General features: G+C 48.0%; 1 protein-coding gene across 5 annotated transcripts in view; it reads right to left on the bottom strand.

Moving 5' to 3' along the window:
- The window catches only part of NTRK3 (neurotrophic receptor tyrosine kinase 3), a 210,300-nt gene that overhangs the window by 144,652 nt on the left and 43,871 nt on the right, over nucleotides 1–21,777 (bottom strand). For all 5 annotated transcript variants that reach the window (XM_061999314.1, XM_061999312.1, XM_061999313.1 and 2 more), the window contains exons 4-7: nucleotides 12,045–12,113; nucleotides 4,156–4,313; nucleotides 1,785–1,927; nucleotides 791–932 (exon numbers count right to left, since the gene is read on the bottom strand). In XM_061999314.1, the coding sequence (XP_061855298.1) occupies nucleotides 791–932; nucleotides 1,785–1,927; nucleotides 4,156–4,313; nucleotides 12,045–12,113 (512 nt within the window). The remainder of the gene's footprint in view (nucleotides 1–790; nucleotides 933–1,784; nucleotides 1,928–4,155; nucleotides 4,314–12,044; nucleotides 12,114–21,777) is intronic.

Here is a 21,777-nt window from a genome sequence, read left to right on the forward strand (position 1 = left end):
ATCCCCTGTGACCTCCCTGTCTACAGGTCCCTAGGGGCTCCTGTACTGCGCTGGACGTGCAATGTGTGTGGGCTCACCAAGACTAGCCAGAATCCCACATGAGTCTCCACTCTACTTGGCAAAATTGGGAGTGTGGGACAGATTTTCAGACTACAGAGTAAGGGCAAATATTACAGACACAGCAACATATAGTAAATCTCGGTTGCTTGAGAGCACAAAGCTGTGTAAACTTCCTCTTAAGGTCAGGTTTGTGTTAAGTTATATTAGAAAGCACAAAGAAAGTTTAGCTACTTGCAGTTAAAAGTGAACAGTTGAAATGTGACATGTGCATGTTTACACAGCATTTGCAGTTTAACTTTCTAGGAGCAGATCTGGGAGGAAGCACTAGCAACCCTAAGTCAGAGGCAAGATTTACACTAGCTTTAGCAAGGTGACATTAGCTTCTCTCAGAGCACCAGGGCAAGCAATTCTGTGTTTATAAACAGTTTTAGTCCCTCTACAGCTTTTCCTTACGCTGCTGGATCTTCCAAGAGATGGAGAGATGTTCACCACCAGCATGGCACTGCTGCTCTTCCCCTGCTTCTTTCTCCAATAATGGAAGCAGCAGCAAAGCAAAAATACTGTCAACTTGAGAGAGCTGTGCAAGGATCCATCTCCTCCTCACTGTGCTCAGATTCTAATCCTCATCCACAAAATCAGTATGCCACAGGTAGCAAATGGCCATGCATTCCAACAGATCCCAGGGCAGCCCTCCAGCCTCTGAAAGGTCAAGGTCTCCACTGCTACTTACAGTAGACGGTGAGCAGCACACTTGCATTGCTCATTCCCACCACGTTCTCAGCAATGCAGGTAAGCAGGAACCCATTGTCCTCACTGGTGACATTCACCAAAGTCAAATTGATGGCATGAACATTGGTCCAGTTGAGGTTGGTCTAAAAATGCCAGAGAGAAATACAGGCAGAAATCAGTGCCTTGTGGCTCCTCTCCTCCACACTACAGCTCCCAGAAGATGAGGATCACAGTTTCCACATAAGATATGAGAAGTTCTCCAGAATCCAAGGACAACTAGGATCTGGGTGAAGGGAGGTGTTTCCTCACCTGATTAAATACATTGTCTCTTGAAGCTGGAACACAAAAAGTTCCCTTTAAACATAAAAAAAACCCTATTTAACTGTTCAGGTGAGGGAGCCCTGGCACAGGCTGCACAGAGAGGGTGTAGAGTCGCTTTCCTTGGAGGTCTTCAAGGCTCACCTGGACGCGTTCCTGTGCTACCTGATCTAGGTGAACCTGCTTCTACAGTGGAGTTGGACTAGATAGTCTCTAGAGGTCCCTTCCAACCCCTACCATTCTATGATTCCATGATGATAAAAGGAACTACAGGGAGGAGGAGAGCTACAGTGTTGTAGTACTAATAAGCATGACTTGCCTCTAGAAAAGTCTGCTTAGCTGCTTGTTTCAGATACAGCTATTGCAAACAGGTGGTTTCATTAGAGGAGACATGAGGTAATTCAATTAGGGAGCACTGAAATATGAAGCTGTCTCATCTTCACTTTCCACACGTACAGAGTGAATGTTTAGCTGCCTTCAGGTTGTTCCCAGGTTCCCAATGTGGATAGGGTGCAGCCTCAATTTTCCTCTGGATATAACCATTTCATGTTTCTCATTGCAGTCTCCACCATCTACCTAATCCTCTGCCCTGCATGTACAGACCTGGGGAACCCCTGGCAGCTGCCTTGCCCTCGCCACACCAGGTGCAGACAGCACTGAGAGTGTGTGGCCCCTACCTGGTGTGTGTTGATGGAGTGGAGATCGGCCACTGTCCAGTCGACATCAGGCAGTGGCGAGCCTGAGCCGTTGCAGGTGATGACAGCATTCTCCCCTTCCCGCACCGTCAAGTTCACGTGGCTCACGCTGATCTCAGGGAGGTCTAGGAGAGCCAGACACCAAGGAGATCAGGTGCAGAGCAGCATTTGCTACAGCCAGCCATGGAACACGCATGTAGACCCAGATCCCACCAAGCTGTTCCCCAAATCAGCCTCCAGCTCCCCCTGGCATAAGGAGCAGGAGGCAACGTGGCCTTGCCCTACCAAGAAAAGGAGAGGTCTCAGAGAAAAGGGAAAATGCAGACTCTGGGGATGTGCCAGCTGAAAAGACCCTCCCATCACATTCAAATCCAAAAGTTGGTGTCCAGTTCTGGCTGCCCTTCCCTTCACTCAGCTCCCGTTCTCATCTCTTCTGCTCCCACAGAAGCTGCTATTGAGGGTAGCCACTTGGGTGACTGTGTGCTGGGAGAGGATCCAAAGTACTCCCACCTGCAAAGGACAAGGCACAGAGCACCCAGCACTCCAAGTGAGGAAAACATACTTCTAATTTATAACAATCAAGATAAGATGACCAAGGATGTGTCCTCATATTAATTGCAGCTCTCCTAACAGAAGGTGCCCTTGTTCTTTGGTGGTGGCAGAGAGATTCACTGATTTATGGTGGCTCTGATTTACACCACTTCCTTACTTGCTGCCAAATATCCTTGCAACATGGAACAAAACAGTGCTGCTTGCAAGAAGGGCAAACAGTCATGGAGAAAACTAGGTAGAGCAGGGAAGGGGGGGAGCTGTCCAGTTATCCTCTCCCATCGTAGGGCAGCTGCATCCATCATGCCAACCCAAAGCCGTGGATGGGGATACACTTCCTTTCATTGTTGGCAGAGTACGTGAAGAGTACAGAGTACATCTGGGGGGATGCCAGAAGAAAAGAGGCAGTAGTCAAGGCCTTGCAAAGCTGCATGGGTGGCAGAAATCAGAGGAGAAACAGATGGGAGGGACACTTATGGTCTCTACAGGTTGGGGTAGTATCAAACATCACCACACCAAGCCATGCCAGCCATCAGCAACACAAGAAAAAGGCAAACAGGGTGTTGTTACAGCCTCCCTTGAGTCATCTTAATGCTTGAACAAGAAGAGTCTCCTCTGGAGGAAGGCAGATCAGTGTGGCTCTCTGTCCTTCCAGGAGACAGGGAGGTCAGAGGAGGTACTCCAGTCAGCTACCAGTGTATTTGTGTATCCAAATCAGCACCCTGCTGTGCCCCAGAGTCTAATACTATTACTGATGGAGTCTCTTCTTCTCCTGTTCCTGATCCCTAAGGGGTTTTTTTTTCCTCTAATCCTTGCAGATTATTCCTCCCATGTGGGGAGGAAATTACAGCACACTCTCAAATCTTTTTAGTTCATCCACATGCAAGCACACTTCAGCCAATTTCCAGAGCTTAATAAAGAGACATCATGAACTTGAAAAGCAAGAAAAAAAAGAAAAAAAAGAGTCATGCAAATCCAAATGTGCATGGCTGTTCGTCTGCTACTGCTACAAGAAACAAACCCAAGCTCCTGGAACAGAGGACAATCATCAGAAAAAGGAAACCTCTAGTTCTTCTCCTTTTTCCTGTCCATTTTACAGCTGCTTGCATATAGACAGTTTGATTGTTCAGCTGAAGGTGCATCTCCTTCCCCTTACTCTGCAATGGATGCTTTCCAGTAATGGCAATAGAAGAGCAAAACCCAACACCAAACAGACAGCTGATGTGGGAACAAGGTGAAGGAAAAAGGGATAACTATTGAACGTGCCTCGTGTTGCTCCTGGGACCACTAGACTCTTTTTAAACATCAGCAAGAAACAGAAAGAGATACGAAGTCAGCCCTGCCACTTCCCTACAGATATGGGCTTTCAACTGGAAAAAAATAAACCAAAATTAACAGTCATGTATTTCCTCAAAGCAATTACTAAAGGTATGGTGGCAGTGTGTTTTAACAACAGACTGTTTCTAGGATTTGCTAGACAGAGGAAGAGCAAGATGAAACATCCCTTTCATCACAAACTCATGTCAGACACTTTGTCAAGTACCAGGCATTACAGTGAAGGAAATGCCCCAGATAACCCATCACACACCTACAGAAGCGGCAGCCTCACATTTACCCAGAGGTAGTTTTTTTGTTTGTAACCCTCAAATTACCCCAATAGGCTTCAACTGTGCTGTTCGTGGCTGCATGACAGGATTCTGCTACTCCAGGCTCCTCAAGCAAACCTCAAGCGGTGCTGGATGAGACAGGGCCCCTTCCCAGTACCCTCCTGGCCTCCCTCATGCCCAGCCCCGGGAGTCCTTACCACACTGGGTGATGTTCATCTCCTGCAAAGGGATGATGGCTGCATCCATATTCATGCAGTTGAGTTTCTGGTACTGCAGGTTTGCCTCGCCCTTCTCCTGCCAGAGCTGGATCCAGCGGATGTCACAGCTGCAGTTAAAAAGGTTCCTCTCTAGTCTCCTACGGGAAGAGAGAGTATGTGAAAGGATGGTGGGGTGGGGAAGGATGAGCAGAGACATTGCCTGGCTCTGGGCTCCCCGAGGAGGGCAGCCACCATGCAGGTGCAGGAGGTTCTTTAGAGCTAAAGGAGAACTTCCTCCATGTTATTTGCTTGGGCTCTGCTGGCACTCATTATTCCTGTCTCTTTTGCCACCAGAAAGACAGAGGCGACACATCCAAGCATTCACCCAGTCTCCTTCATGCATGCACACAAGGTTTTACATCACCCAGGACAGCACATGGATATGTACAACATCTTTCATAACAAGATCTGTACATCTGCAGCTCAGTCCCACAGCCATCCAGACATCCAAAACATTAATTTCAGCAAAGGAGCATGCAGCACCCCACTACCCTAAAATACTGGGGGTCCAAGACCCTGTTGGTTAAAGCACACCTCCAGTGAAGCTGGCAGCTCTTCTCTTGAGTCCTTTGTAGAAACACAACCTCCTGGTGACCCAGGACATGAGCTAATGGCAGGGTATCGTGTATTTTAATCAAATGAAACAGTGTTGCACTGAGACCCTGCTGACCTGGCCAGGATAAATGGAAAAAAAGCACTACCTTTAATGTACTCCATTTAAAACACACTTACACATAGTTTATATACCAGGAATGTTTATTATAATTGATTTTCCAACCTGTTAACCATTTCATTTACATTTTTAAAGCCCTGCAGTTCTCTATGGAGATGCAAAAAGGGTAAGTCCCAGCAGGGAGGAAAGCCCAGTGCTCAGACAGGGCAAAACCAACATGGACTGCAACAACAACTTGAGTAAAACAAACTGAACAAACAAAGCATCTCCCCACATGACTATGAGGCAAAAGAAAGCGAGGAGCAGAGTAGCTAGCACTGCAAAAGTTGTGTTCAGTCACCCCAAGGCAGAAAGGCAGCTCCAAAGGTCACACGATTGCTTCACACAATACCTAGAAGCCTCTGTCATAGAGGAGAAGCTGTTTTTCTGGTCTGTTCCACGTGCTACTGCAAAATTCATGCTTGCTTTTACAAAATTAATTCCACCGACTAACAGGATTTGGAAACAACCTTCCAAACATGTGCAAGGGCTGTTTCATCAACACAGCACTGCAAAAGGAGGAGGAATTGAAAGGATTTTCTGGCAGCACCCATAGGTGTTAAACCTGAACCCTAATGATGCCACTTCAAATCTTCTCAGAGAACAAGATGCCACCTGACCTCTATTTTTTTAGAACAAACTCCCAGTTAAACTTCACTCTGGCTTTTCATTAGTTCATTCCTTTCTTGTCAAGAGCACATAAAGCTTTTCAACACAGGTACATGGCTCAGACAAGCTATTCAAGGACCAAAGCACTAAATTTAACAGAGCACAGCAGATTAACACGGTGATTTGGTGTGATACAAATGACAAGGCACTTTCTGCATTCTGAGACAGGTACTGCCAGTGCCTCACACAGGCTTTGCATCCTCCTCAGCATGGCCACAAGTCCATGTTCTCTGGATTCTCCCAAGGTCACTGCTACCAGGAGGACAGGGCATAGGACATGGGTAAAAGCCCTGGACTAGGCTAACAGCAGATCAGATAGTCACGGCTGTACCCTGGGACCCAGTAGGGAGCCAGGGGAGCTCAGAGGCAATGGGGGAGAAATTCTGCTCCACATCAAATATCCTCGTGAAACGAGGCTGCTGGGGAGAGCTGCTGTCCTAGCACTTAAGGGCAGCTCTGTAAGTAACAGAGACAGCCTTCCCATGCCATTACTAATTCATGAAGGCCCATGAATAATACAGGAGCAGAAAGCTTCAGGGCAGAACTTACCCATGACCCACCCCAACATCAGTGATGTAAGTCACTCTAATCGAGACCCCCACAGGGGCTTTTGCACAAATTAACTCCCATCACCAGCTGGATGTGCTGAGTGGCACCAGCAGCTGCCACAGCACTGGGGGTAGAAGGGGTACAGATGTATGCACTCATTTTTCCACACAGCAAAACACTCTTGCCATGCAGGAAGCACCCTGGCTTCCTTGCTTTGTGCCTGCCCCGACATGTCAGGCAGCTCTCTGGAGAGCTGCATAGTGATTTCCACACTTGTGCTGCACCTGCCCAAAAACCTAGGCCTCCATTTCCCTCCTCAGGCCCCATCCCTCACAGGGATCACTAGAAGCTGCAGCTCCTTCCAACTCTTCATCCCACAACTGCTGTAACGCATCTCCACTACCTATGATCCTCTGCTTGCTGAGGTAAATGCATCTTCCCTTCTCTCAAAGGAGGAGAAGCACCTCAGAGACCACAAGTAACCTTTTGGCCAAAACCTACTGTCAGGACAGAAGACATCACCGTGTGCTGCAGAGACATCTCCCAGCACAAAGGGAAGGGCAAAACCTGGTACTGAAGGGCACGGCCAAGTAGAAAAGAGGTCTTCATTTCTGTCATGTGCTTAATAGCTGCAGCAGCACCCTGGTGAGAATTAAGGGGCTCCTCCTCATGAGGTACACCTGGCACAGCTCACTCCTGGAGAGGACAACTAAAACCAAAGGGCATTTTTCACACATAGCCTTTGCCTGGAAATGTTGCCAAATCACTTGGTTACAGACACTTGGGAGCTGTGTGCACTCCCACACTTTCTGAAGGCCGTGTTGAAAACCAAAACACCTCTGAGAAACACCAAGTATTGCAGCTGCAAGCAAGCTGGGTTCTCTCTGCACAAGCAGATCTGTTCTCTGCACCAAGGACTTGACCCAAAAAGGGGCCGAACCTGCACATGAGCCAGAGCTCACCAGCCCCAAGCAAAGCAGAAGCTTTCAGCAGGGTGTGCCGCAGGCATAACCTCTTCACAAAGCAGGCATGTGTGTGGGACAGAGGAAAAACTGGGACATGTCCTGCACTGTCATTTCAGGGGACAAGCGTTTGAGCCAGGTGAGCATCATATCAAGTCTTCAGAGACTGCAATACTGCAACTGTTCCCCTGGGCTCAATATAGGGACTTGTTTTATTTAACCTATTTATCAATGATCTGGGTAAGGGGACCAGGTGCACCCTTAGTAAATTTGCAGATGGCACCAAGCTGGGTGGGAGTGTAGACCTGCTTGAGGGAATTGGGCTTTAGTCTGGAGAAGTAGTTTACAACTACTTGAAAGGAGGTTGTAGTCAGATGGAGGTCGGTCTTTTCTCCCAAATAACTAGTGATAGGACAAGAGGAAATGGCCTCGAGTTGCACCAGGGGAGGTTTAGATTGGAGATTAAGGAAGAACTTTTTAACCAAGAGGATTGTTAGACACTGGCACAGGATGCCCAGGGAGGTGGTGCAGTCCCCATCCCCGAGGATATTTAAAAGACACATAGGTGAGGTGCTGAGGGACATGTGTTAGTGGTGGGCTTGGCAGTATGAGGTGAGTAGTCGGACCTGATGATCTTGAAGGTCTTTTCCAACTGAAATTATTCTATGATTCATTAGGCATCTGGCTGAGCCCAGCTTTGCTCCCTGCTGTACCCACTGCCGCCCAAAACCACCTGAACAGCCTACACCAGGATGGACTAGTACAGCAGAGGGATGCCACCAACATGTATTAGGCCAGACAAGACTTCACACACAGTGCAGGGTTTTTTTCAGGCTAGGCAGCTAAATGAGACACACACTGTCCCACGCCTCCCCACTCATCAGCTAAACCAAAGCTGTCTGCAGCTACAGCCTCTCAGAGGGCAGCGGAGATCCTTGCCACACTTTTCCTGTCTGTTTTGATTCACGTAAAACTGCTGCCAAGGTTTCACACGCTTGCAATTAAAACACTCTCCTACCTCGGGACTGAGACTGCTTCCCTAAGCTTGAGAAGCAGAGAGAGCTCAGCAAATGGAGAACAAAATCTAGAGTTTGGGAGGGGTTTTTTTTCATTTCTATTTATTTCCCAGAACCAAAGCTTCTCTTGGCGGTCCAACCAGAACTGTTATTTCCAAACGCCTGCCAGAAAGGGTTGGGATAGAAGAGGAAGAACTCAGGGAGTGAAGCAAGGTATCTGACAGCTCGATTTGCTAATACACGGAGCAGGCAAGTACCCACTCTCTAGCTACAGCTCTGTTAGTGTGACCTTTGGTGGCAACAAGTTTTTAAGCTAGAGGCACAGACAACGTTAAGTTGGACTCATAAGGTTAACAGATACGTTGCTGTACCCCATCCCTACCAAAGCCTCTTGCAATACCGTTGTAGTAATCTACTGCAGGGCAAGGTGGCAAGGACTGTTGGCATTAGAAATGCTGATGGGCTGGGCACAGCAGGGAGATGTTCAGGACTACAAGGTTTTATATGACCAAAGACGTAATTGGATCCAGAGTCTTAGGTCTTTCCGGGAAGGAATTTCTTGAAATGTCAGCCCTAAGCTCTCTGAGGACATGACAAAGGAAGCCAAGGACATGACAGAGGAAACCAGCTGTGACTTCTGGATATGAAAAGCTCTAAGTCCGATGTTTATGAGCTGTTGTATGTGTCAGATTCTTCCCTGTGTACACTCAGCCTCAGACTTGTGCAGACATGAGCCTGAGCCTTGCTGGTCAAGGTCAGTCTGTGCTGTGGGAATTAGGATTGGAGTTACTGGAAATCATTCCAAGCTTTGCTTCTGGCCAGGAGGAGAAAGAGATAATATTCTTTGGAAGTGTGCCTCATTTTTGCCATCCTTTCTTCAGTGAGTCAGCAGGGAAAAAGCTTAATTCTGTTGAATAAATTGCTTTAAAGCAATACCATCTTCCCAAGCTCACAGTGCCTTGAACGCAGCCAGGCAGCTGTTTCAACCCCAAGTTCCCATCCACCTGCCCGCTCTCAGCGCATGTCACGATCTTCCCATTAGTCTTCTGCTCTTTCCTCCACCATGTTCACCATGAGTGGCTTTGTCAGGCATCCTGTTCCCTGGTAACCCTCATGTTGCACCAGTTGTAGGTTCCTCTCCTGGAGACAATCCTCCCATTGTTTCCCTTCCCATGTGCTCTGTTGCTCTGAGCTGCCTTGTTGCAAGTCACCATTTTGCCTTTGATCACTATCCTGTCTCAATTCACAGTTGCCTGGCAGCACTGAGGCACTGGTACTCAATAGAAGGTGTCTCTGGTGAAGCACTGCAAGCCTGAACCCTCTTGTTGCACCAACCTTCCCTGTACACCTAAGCATCTCAAGAAGAGCAGACTCTTATCATCTCCATATCCCTGGGATCTTCTGGCCCCTCCACAGTCATGCACAAGTGCTGCTGCTCACTTCCTCAGGCTTGCTGCCTCTGCTGCTCACTACTTTCTTCCTTTCCAGAGAGTATTGGCTCAACTTCAAGTCCTTGGCTGATGTCAGTCTGCAACTCCCTTTCTAGCTTTCACCAGTGCTTCACACTCACTTTATGTGGGCCATGTATTCTGTCTCCTTCCCAGATTCTGGAAGCCTCCTCAGAGCTCAGTGTGCCAAAAAACTGTCTTCTACTCACTCATCCTCTGCATTTCTAAAAAAAAAAAAATGCAATATTTCTCACTTCTGCCCATCCATTACTAATTTCTCCTCATCTTGGGGATTTGCTTTTCCTCATCAACAGGTTGCATCCTTCTAGCACTCAGGACCATGACCACACATAGATAACACGTGCCTTGACCTCAGCTCCCAGTGACTTTATGTGAATGATTATGCAGAGCCCATAGCTCAGGCTACACTTTCATGCTGTCTTCTCTCAAACAAATTCACAGTCCAGAAGGGCAGGTTCATGCTCCCAGGGAGGACATCTCCCTGCTCCATTAACACCAATACCTGTGGGTATCAGCTAAAGTATCACTCTCCCATCACACTTTGGGGAACAGCATCATCACATCATTCTAGTATCGACCATTCTATTTGTATTCACGTGGGTGGAGGGTCCTTAGTGACAAGGAGCCCAGAGTGGAACATTTGTCAGAAAGCACCAGTGACAAAGCAGCTCTTCAGAAGAAATAAACTTGGCCATGCTCTTACTCCAGCCCAGCCAACAGCAAGGCAGATCCTACAGGCACATGCATTTGTAGGTCTAAGTTGATCACTGGGGCTGATGCCAAGGGGTAGTTTGCCAAGACCCCTTTGCAGCATGGTGGCAGGAGAGGTCTGGCTGAAGTGCCAGGCCTTCCCATGGGACATCACAGCTCACACCAGTGTTGCTTTCCCAGTCCATCACCTCTTCCCACCAACCAGCTCTGCAATCTCACACATTTCTATCTGCATTGCTTCTTTCATCAATCAAGGCTTATTATCTCCAATAAAACCATTCTGGCCAAAGCTCCAACTGAAGCCAAGTAATTCAGCTCCTTCCCATTTGCCAGGCTGCAAAGCATTGGCCCTAGGTGACTCTGCTGACACCAACCAAAGCCACCCCAAGTACACCAGCTTCACCATCACCCCAGCAGGACAACACAGATATACTCATCAGGTCGAGACAGACAAGCACGCTTTGATGCCCAAACAGCAGCATCCAAATTCCCCTTGTGCTTGGTATTGGTCTTTTGAGCCTGACTTGGTCTGGCAGACCTGGGACATGCCTGAAGAAACAAAACATGACCAAATGAAAGAAAGCTGCATGAAAACAAGCCCTGTTGGAAGTGTTGCCATTAATCTGCAGGCTCACCAGGCCCTGCCAGTGCCTCTAGCTCAGGACTGCAGCCCCTTTTGCCCCTCTACTCTTGGGTCTCTTTTGGGTAACAACCATCAATCTGAGTTTTGCCAAACGGTACAATGACAATAAGTAAAGGTCTAAGACTACAAACGACTCATTCTATTAAACTGGAAACCTGAGCCAGGCTTGAAAAATATTTAGAGCTGTAAAGCAGCAAGGAGACAAATTCCAAATTCAGCATTTTAATTCTGCAAGGCAAATTTTCCCATCAGAAGGGCGTTTCTCTATTTTCTAATATCACTATTAGTATTTTTCATTTAACAATTTGACAGAAATGAAATGCACTGCAGTAACACCAGTGATAACACACTTACTCCCCACTTGAAAGACTGTCTTTATTCTTTCATAAGTCACTTCTAGCTTACAGCTCTATTGATCATCAGCGAGGATGAATGGAGCTTCCCAGGATCCTCTGGGAAAAATCCTACATATATATTTTTTTTATACCCACCAAACATCTATTTCTAAAACTCAACAAAACGGGTCATCAGGGCAACGCTCCATTGATTTCGTGTCCACTTATTCTTCAAGCCCAGAGCTGAATGCTCCATCAATAATTCAGCAGGCTGAAGGCCACTGGTGCCCCAGGAGACACTATCTCAGGTGCCACACATAGAAGCTGGGAAGTACCTCGATTGCTAGAGACCAAGGGAGTCAACTAACCTAAAAAAGCAGGGGTGTCTCTTAAAGCACATCCATCAGCTGAAGAAAAACAGTTCTCCTTACCTTGCAACAGATGAAGAGCAAGTATTTTGAGAAGAGTGACTCAAAATCTGGCCTAGTAAATAATTCTACTGTGTTCCCAGAGTTAGTCAACCATTTACTACCCCAAGCATGACTTGTTCATCATCCTGACGTTAATTAGCCAGCTGCTGAGAAGTTAAAAGAGAAGCAGTTCTGCTCTGGTGCTTCTGTACCCAGGAAACCCTCCCAAGGATGGTGCTGCCCATTGGAGTTTTAGGTAATTATCCACAGCCTTTGAAATAGCTCTATTTGGAAACCGTTCCTCCTCTAAGCCTCCTCTTTTCTCCCAGGAGGTACCTCCAGGTGGGACTTACAGTTCCAAGAGTCGCAGGGTCTGGAAGAGTTGCCACGACAGAGTTGTGAGCCGGTTCCCAGAGAGGTCTCTGAAAATTAACGAGAAGAGAGGGGAAAAAAAAAAAAGAAGTCGTCATGGTTAGTAATTCCTCCTGCACGTGGCCCTACCACTTGTGCAGAGCTCATCGCCCTCCTCGACAGGAGGCTGTCAAGCAGTTTAGGGCCCAAGTTTAGGTTTCCTAATGAGAGATTTTAATGAGGATGAACACAAATGGAACTTTCTCATTTTACTGGGTTGTTTTTTTCCAAGGGGGAAAATGGTTTCTACCCTGCTGCAAGGCTAAGGAAAAAAGTCCAAACAGAGCAAGATGTGTTTGATTCTTACCCTTGAATCTGGACCTCGAGCAACCATAAGCACAAAGAGCAAGTCTAACTCCATAACTTGAACAAAAAAATTAAGTACAAATCTCATGTTAAAAATAGTAGCAGCCAGGTTCAAATGACAGCATGATGATTACCCAAGGTGTTATCATCTGATTTGCAGTAGCTGTGTGCTCCAAGTGTCCCGGTACGGCTGTTGTGTTGTTTGCACCCAGGGGTACCACCGCTACAGCAGATAACAGCTCCCCATCCCTCTCTCCATCTGCCCAAACTTGCAAAAACATAAATCTCATCTACCTGGGAGAGCTTCACAACCCAGCAGACATCACCTCTTCAGCTGAAAGCCAGAGGATGACAGAGGGTAAAAAGCAATCGGAGCATTAAAAACAAGAGGAAGAAACATGTTTGGGGCAGAGTGAGTGGGAAGAGGAAGGTCCTGCGTTTCTAACGGTGAGAGAAGAGGGCAATTAAATGCTTTCTGTAGTGGGCAGCCCAAAAGCCGCCAAGGGACCAGCCCATTGGGCAAAGCAGAGGATCACAAACTCTGGCAGAAACCCAAATCCTCCCATATCTATGCTGCTCTCCGAAAAATGGAAGAGATGCTGCCTCAAATCCACGGCTGAATGCACCTCTGCCCCCTGCAGCTCCCTCCCTGTCTTGAACTGCCTGGCCAGGCTGCAGACAGAGAGAGAAGCTCAGTAAGAGCCTGAAACCTCAAGGCTGGAAAGAGCAATGAAGGGACAGAGATATGAACCACCTGGAGGCTTGTTAAACTCTTGGCTAGCCAGAGAGGAGGTAGAGGACAGGGTGACACAGAGGTGACAGTGGGCAGCCCAGCCGTGCTGGGCTCAGCCTGCAATCCCCACTGGATTTGCAGAAACATGCTAATCACAAGAGAGTAAATCCTGGAATGGCTCCTGCAATCCCAAGGGTTTGGGATGAGAGATTTGTGTGTCACCAGGTTGCAGCAAGAGATGACACATATTGGGTAAAAGCAAAGAGGGCATAGTCCAGGAACCAACACAGGAAAAACAACTCTGGTCCTGTCCCACCTGCTACCAAGCAATGCCACAAATCCCAACGCTCTGCAATTCAGGGTGGTGAAGCCACTGCAGCTCACACAGCAAAACATCACCCCAAAGGTTGCCCACAAGCCTGGCAGAAGAATAAACCCAAACACCACCATGGGCATAGTGCTGCATCACTACATTCTGCCTCTGATTCACACCAAAACCACAGCAAACCACAGGTACCTCGTTTCACATGACTAAGATCCCACTGTCCCTATGGCTGTAGACAAAGTGCTTCCAGCCTCCCATAAAGTTTAGAAAAGTGGCAAAAATAGCAAGTGAAGCTAAGCAGGGTAGAGGGAGGGAAATAATATTGCAAAACTCCCTCTCTTATCCACCCTGGAGCACGGAGCACCTGGAAACTTTGCAAAGACAGATGAAAAGTAGGAGGGGAAGGAGCAGCTCGCTGCTACTGAAAAGCAAGACAGTAAACTCCCTCCCCCAAGCCAGGGAGAAGGAGGAAGCGTAAAGGGGGATGGCATGAGAGACAGCAAGATGTGGGAGAGAGGCAGAGATGCAGAGGAGGGAGTGAATCTTGCTGGAATGTCCTTTCTCAAAGGTCATGTTTTGCTACATTAGGCAGAAATGTCAAGAGAAAATTGGATTCTGAAAGAGAAGAGAAAAAACAACAGCCTTTCCACGCAAATAAGGGAATCAAAAATAGCATGATCGTGTTATTAAAATTTAGGACACAGAGAGATGGAGAAAGGAAACATCCTCACTAATGCAAAGAGCTTTGCCAGGCAGATGTGCTCCGTTCCTCATCTCCTGCAGTCCCTGGAAACCAACTCCTTCCATCCCCTCCCTCTCCCAAACAACAAAATGCAGCAAGTCCCGGACACAGTGGAGATGGGTCTTCACTTGCACACATCTGGCAGGAGACTCTGCTTTCAAAGGGCAAAGCCAGTGTCTGAGCTGACCTGACCATCAACTTCTGCAGGGTTGGTCAGGGGGACACACACCAACAGCTGTTTCAGATCAGCCAGGACAAACATGAGGAAGAACATACTTGCCACTGGAAACAGACACCTTGGACGCTTTAAAAGGTCAGAAGGGTCCTTGCAATGGACCCTTGCAAAGGTCCCTGATCTCAACACGGAGATGGAAAGGGACTGCACACATAAACATACGTTACAAATACACAAAGCTCCAAAGGTCAGAGATGCCAGGATTGGGTTTCCACGTGCAAAAGGTACATCTGCTGACTTCTGGTATAGAAAATAGAGAGCTCCTAGGGAGAAACCTCAGTGCACAGCACTGATTTCTCCCCAGAACAGATCCATCCCACGTGTCGGATGGGGCAGGTTTCCCAGAGAAGATAGCACGTGATTGTGTAGAGACACTACAGCAGCACATGTACATGAGGAGATTAAATTACAGCTCCACGGGTGAAGGTCTGAGTGCCAGCACTTTGTAACTGCTGGTCAGAGCTCACCAGGTTCCCCTGTGCTCAAACCTTGGCTGGGGAAAATCAATACCCTCCCAGGCAGGACTAGTCCTCTCCCAGCTCCAGTTGCCTGTTCTGCCTTCCTGCTGCTCTTTCCAAGGCTGAAAGCCTGTTATCACTTCCAAATGCCCATCCTTCACAGTGACCAGAACTCCCAAACTCCTGTGCCAAGGCAGTGCCAAGTCTCTCCTCCCTGATTCATTTGCCTTCCCCCCAACCCAGTCACTTCTCCCCAGTAGGCTGAATCACACTATCCATTGCTCTTCAGACACTTCCAAAAAATTCTCAGCCCCAATTTCTTTATCCACACCCAAATTTCCTGCAATTTTGCCACTTTTACAACCTCCTAGCCCAATCCAGCTGTCCCAGCAAGAGATGTCACTCCTCATCTCCCCTGTATCTCCCAAATATCCTTTGCAAAACTTCTCCCCTCCAACTCGATCTAGCCCTTCTGCACACATAAGGAGACAACCCAGAGCAAAAATCAAGCCTTCCAAAAAAAATATGCCTCTTGACAAAGTTTCTTACCCTCCAGAAAAGGAAGGTGCAGGTGCTCTGTAACAGGAACATCACCAGTATTTTCTATAGCTTCAGCAAATCAACTCATTTCCCCTACCTCAAACATATGAGCAGGTTTTTATTGGAAACTAGAAAGAAATACTAATAATAAAAAAAAATATTTCAGCCAGGAGCAGACACCCAACACAGAAAACTTCAGCCTGAGCAATTAAAATCTGGCAGAGTTATAGGAAAGTGGAAGCAGCTCTGTAGTGGAGCATGCCAGACAACCTTTATAACAGGCTATGTATCAACTCCACCTGTAATAAAATACAGCACATCACACATTGAGGAAACACAGGGGGAGGGAAACAAAATGCCTTCCCTGCCTATTTCTCAACAGTGAACAGGAGCCTGTCTCCCTTAGGATAGACCTGCCATCAGTTCTGGAACATATTCAAACTGCTTCTGTGCCATGGGACGTTTTGTCCATCACTCACAAGATGCTATTTTCCACAGAGACAAGTCTTTAGAACTAGCTGCCAGGGCTCTTTTTGCCTTTGGAGCAGGTTTCAAAGGAGACAGGGAAGGAGCAGGGTGGGAATGGAGCTCACCTTGACTAGATCCAGAGCAGCAGACACCAAACCTACTCACGACTCAGGCTCAACCTCACTCCATTCCCCTGCAGCAGCCATACTCCTAAACCTCCTGCTTTGTAGGGGGCTTGTCATGGCCTGTCCCCACAGAAACCCCACACACATCTCAAAGGCAGGATGTTATCATTGAGTGATGGCAAAGACCCGGTTCTTGCTCCCTCTCTTCTCTCCATCCTCCTCCTACATTTCAGTAGAGGACACATCATGTCCTGCACACTCTCCCATAGGCACTGCAGGGACCTTGCTGGTGACTGGCAGGGGAGGAGAGGTGACTATTGCCATCTTGTCCCAGCACACAAGTGGCAGATGGTGCTGTGGAGGTAAATCTGCTGAACAAGGTCCTGCATTTAAAAGGGGAGGGATGGGTGTGACACAAGGAGTCTGGAGCTGTGTGGCCCAGAAGTGGACTTCAGGGCAAGAGAAGATGGCATGTTTTCCCTCAATTACCTATCAGCCAAAAGCGTTTCCACTGTTAAAGTCATTTGTATTTGGCTAAATTAAGCCAGTTGCCTCATTAATGACACCAAGCAGGAGCCCCTGTAATTAAACTGTAAGCTATATTATGCAGTTCAGTCCAAGGCAGCGGCAGAAATACTGCTGCTGGGGAGGGATCCTCATGCCTGTCCCTCCTCCAAGCATCTCCATCCTCCACTCACCCTTGTTTCCAACCTGACTCCTTTACTTCTGCATGGGAGAAGCTTTTCACACGTTCTAATAACATGGTGCCACTCTGAAAATCCTATTTTGGGGGGGGATTAACTGTGCTGAGCAGCTGGGAGACTGAGGGAGCATGAGCCAATTGCCTGGCAGAAAGGAGAAGTGAGATGCACATCCTCAGCTGCAGTCCCCAGCACTAGATACACCACTAGCACAGCATGGGACTCTCCTTGCTCTGAGCACAACGGATGCTTGCCATCATCTCACAGCTCACTGCAGCCTTGGCTGGGTGCTGGTGACCACAGGAGAGGCAAATGACAGTGTTCTCACATGCTGGTGTAGTGGTTTCTGCAGCATGCAAGCTGCTTAAAGCTTTGGTTTTGAACCAGAAAGTCTCTCAGGGGCTTGCTCGTCCCTGCCAGATAACTCCAGTGACCTCTAAAAGCAATGTTACACTTTCCATTGCCTGCCCTGTCCTCCCTTTCCTCCTCCCTCCTTTTCCTGTTTAGTAAGCAGCTTTGCTCATTAAGGGGGAAAAAAAACGTACTGTTCTCCCTTAATGAACAAGCTAAAATTACCCCAGCAAGTCCCAGAAGCTGTGGCAGCACAGGCCTCCCCACAAATCAGCTTCTGCAAATATTGGACTCAACTGAAGTCTCCAATAGCTCAGCACAAAGGCCCAGCAGGACACTCTCGAGTTGGAGGCTGCAAAAGCACCAGACGATGCCAAACACATGCGAGGCTCACACGCCCGGAAAGCAGAGCTGGCACAACAGGACACAGGGTTAAACTGGTCAGCCTGAGATCTCATTGCTGCCAGCAACTCTCCTGCTTGTGCTCCCTGTCCAGGCTCAGCACCAGGAAGTGTGTCTCAGTGTAATGGAAGAGGAAGATAGCTTACAGAGGCTCTCCAATCACGGTCTGGCATTATCTGCAGTTCAGTTCTGCTCCCCAAGCAGCCCCTTTGCAACACCAAGGTCTCTACTGACCCCAAACACAGCAGAATCAAAAAGCCTCTGAGGTTCCCTTGTGAATTTGGACAGGGTAACTAACTCCTCTCTCATGTTCATGGGTACTGTGCTGTGGCTTGTAAGGCGTGTGTCATGCAGCGTGTCTCACCACACTAACATCTCATTCACCCCAAATCACTCCTTATTCCAGGGCTACAGCCAGAATTTGCAAAAGTTTCCCAAAGCTAAGGGATCCTGCATAGCAAGAGACCATCATCAGTGACACGTGAGAAGAGGCTCTGCCACTCATTCCCAGTGCACCCCTGCCAAGCCCCAGAGGTACAATGCTGAGGAGGAACGACTAACCCTTCTGTACTTCCTAGTTTCACAGCCTTGACTTGTAAAAATCCCACTATCACTGAAACAGAGATGAAGGAGGTGGAAGAGGCTGGTCCTCTGCATTGTTCTTTACACAACAGCATTGCAAAACACAAGTTGTAGACAAGTGAGAAGGCATAAGGGACCACGGCCCCACGCCAGCCACACATCTGCCCCACACCTCTCCTCCCTCTGCCTTTGCCAACTCAGCAAGCCATCTCCTGCTGCTGCCTTCAACCCAGCCCAGCCCAAAATGCTTTTAAGGCCATTGTAAAGGCCGTCTCCAACCCCATGAAGCGCCCACACCCTCCAAGTCATCTCTTCTGAGGCATCTCTCAGCTGCACGAAGCTTTGTTTGAAGACAAATCACCCCTCTGAGGTTATTGTTGCTCACAGTTTTGGTTCAGCACATGGTACAGATGGGAAGTTGTCACCAGATGTGGGTAATATTGTTCCCTATGCTTTGAGGCAGATCAGATGCAGGGCTCTGGACTTCTGGACTACTTTCCCTTATTGTGTGCGGTTTCCATTGCTCTTCTTGAAAGACATCTGGACTCTCAGAGGACTCGAGGAAAGGTTAAAAGCTGGGTCAGCCCTGCAGTTGCTTTCCCTTTGCCTGCCAGCTTCCCTGCGGGGCAGACTCCAGCAGCATCCCCGGAACATTCCAGTCTTCTGCTCAAGGAAAAGAAAAATCAAGCTCCAATGGGCAAGAGCCCTTCCTCACAGCTGCCCTTCTGCAGCTGAGATCCTCAGGGCTGCTCTGCCTCCATTCCATTTCTTCTCTCCCAAACTGTAGTAATTTTAGATCTGTTAGGCCCAAAATCTAACTGTACACTGGGCTTGTCTCCTGCTTCAGCACACAGAAGTACTAGTGGAGTGGTGTGCTGATTGAGAACAAGGGTTACCAGCTGACAGCTCCAGTGAGTGGTTGGGTTGATCCTGCATGTTTGCTTCACATTGGGTGTTTCTTCAAGCCAGGAGCAGACAGTGACCAGGGAATGCTTCCTACTCACAGGATTCCAGTGGACCCAGAGCATACCTGATCACTCTGTGCAAGAGAAGAGAGTTCTGTGCTGCAGTGAAGCACAGCTTGAGGACATGGTATGAGAAGGACCCCAGACATGAGCCCTTCCAGGCTCCCATGTGCTTCCCACCACTTCCTCCATCCATATACGGAAGCACTCAAAGTACCACCTCATCTGGGAGGTCACTCCAAACACACTGGCAGGCACTGAGAGAGCTGGACAAGGTCTAGTCCTCCCTCTCCCTCCTCAACTAGATCTCTGCTCCCAGCTTTTAGAGGGCTCCTGCATCAAATTTATATTTAAAAGAAAAAAAATCCCAACCTACTTGGATGCCCAGAAATCAATGAGCCTTGAACAATCTCACACGCTGCTCTTGCAGAGGGTTAGTAAAGAGAAAATAGCTGGGCCCGAGCCCCAATTTGCCTGCATCAGGGAGGAGTGCCAGGAGCTGTGAGAGGCTGGGATGGTACCAAGTGCTCTACAGAGCCTTTAAAGAAGGAAGAGGTATAAATATGTGTGTGTGTATGTATATATATATACATACACATATATATCTCCCAGCAACAGCAAAACAACAGGGCATAAGGCAGGGTAAGCTCTCGGCAGACACTGCTAAATGGTTTCCAATTAATTAACTGATTACATGATAGAACAGAAGGGGATTCAAGTGAGTGCTGTTGACCTTTAAGAATAATTAATATCATCAGGATCGCAAAACTTGTCCAAGAAAAATAATTAGGTAGATTCTAATATTGCCTCCAAGACCACATTGAAGGGGGAGAAAAAGATTCTGGCTAATTCAGGGGCACAGTTCCCAAGTATTTGCTGGCAAATCCTTTTCTCCCTTACACTCACTTCCCCCTGCAGAGTTCACACACACGCCTCTTTTCTACCCTAGTCAACCCTCCTACTCTTCTGCAGATTCATTTTCCCCATTACCTTTTCTACACCCCATCCCCATTCTGCTCTATTTCAGCCTTTTTCCTAATGATTCCTGCTTCCAATTCTTTCTTCTACAGATTGGTCCCTGTCTCTCCCACAGCCACGTTCATCACCTGCTTACCTTTGACCAGCCTCGAGCTCTGCTCTCTGCCTCCCTGCACCTCAGGAAGGAGCTCTGGTCCTTCTGTCCACTTTTTACCTCCAGGCACCACTGATAGCTTCATAGGCTGACAGAAGGCAAGAGCTACATGTAATCCCAAAAAGCCCTTCCCCGCTTTTCCTCGGGGGTCAAATCCATCACAGAGGCTGGTCTGGGAAGCAGTTGCAAGTAATGCTCAGCAATGGGAGAAAGTAAAAGGTGGGGAACTCGTGACTCCTTTTTCCTCTCATTACACCTCACCAAGCACATGAATACTCTCCCTTCACTGTATTTTCCTTGCTTCTCTCCCACTTGGCTTGGCCTCACAAGTCCTGCATGGGAGAGAGGCTAGAAAGCCACTGAGCCAAGAGAGAACTGCAGTGGTGAGCTTCTCAGAGAAGGTTGCTTGAACACACTGGAAGGGAGGTTGCATGAGCAGCCAACATTTCTTGTGAGGAAAGCATAAAAAAACCCCAAACCCACAGCTCTGGAAGGAAACCCACCTTTGCAGTGAATAAATAATTTTCCTCTGCTGCTTATTATCGTTAAAACTTCTGTGGCTTGACACTTCACTAAATTATAGATAAAAGGAAAAGTGGTCTTCCTGGGCTCAGAAAAGCAGGTTCCTGCCAAAGAGCCGTGTTTACAGCAGCTAATGTAAAGAAAGCCTGCCATTAGCCACTTCAGTGGGAGCAGAGCACAGAGGGTCAGGGAGCAGTGGCTGGACACCACAAGGGCCCAGAGAAGGGAGCTGGCATGGGGAAGAGAGGACCAAAAGGCCCCATGCTGTCAGCCAGCAGAGATGGCAGCTGCCACCTCCTGTACTGCGCAGAGGCTCCCAGCCACAGCAGGAGGTGAGGCTGACGTGCTCCAGCTATGTCTCATCAAAAGGAAAGAAAAACCACTCAACCTAGGAGATAGACAGCATCAAGCAGGGAGCTGCCTCACACCAGGCTGGCTGCTTCCTCCCTGGGGACCTGTGGGGATGGGCAGAAGAGAGGCAGCAGATGCCTGGAGCACACCTGAGCACAGACAGAGCCTTTTTGGGCAGAAATACTCCTGTTTGCAGCAGCTGAGCACACGTGGAAGGGTAATGCTCTGCTCAGGGACTTGCCTGCACCTTACACCTGAGCCATGGTATGATGTGCCTCATTGCAGACTCGGGCATGCTTGGCTGAGGGGGACAAGGAACTGCTGGAGACTTCATACAGGCAGAGTCCAGTGAAGCCTTCTCACTTATAACCACCCCAAAAGCATGTCTGGACCAGCAGTTGTGGTTTTCCTGTTCTTAATATCTTCAAATTGAAAGATTAATCACTGTGAAGCACTAAGACAGCATATTACCCACAATTATCAACACACACAACTGGATACAACAGGTTGCAAGGAGGTTGGATGTCAGATCTTCCAGAGAACTACTCATGTGAGAAAGCCACAGACAGCAGCGGGATTGTGGTGCTACAAGATGACTCCATTCACACTGCAGAAAAAAGCCAATGCCAGGAACCACTGCAGTTCTGAAAGTTTGTATTGCACTTGTCAAAAGGTATCTCAGCAGACCAACTTCATAGCAGAATAGATGGAAGAATAAAGGCATCAATGGCAGTGAA

This window comes from Colius striatus, chromosome 7, assembly GCF_028858725.1.
Source record: "Colius striatus isolate bColStr4 chromosome 7, bColStr4.1.hap1, whole genome shotgun sequence".
In the NCBI taxonomy this organism is placed as follows: Eukaryota; Metazoa; Chordata; class Aves; order Coliiformes; family Coliidae; genus Colius; species Colius striatus.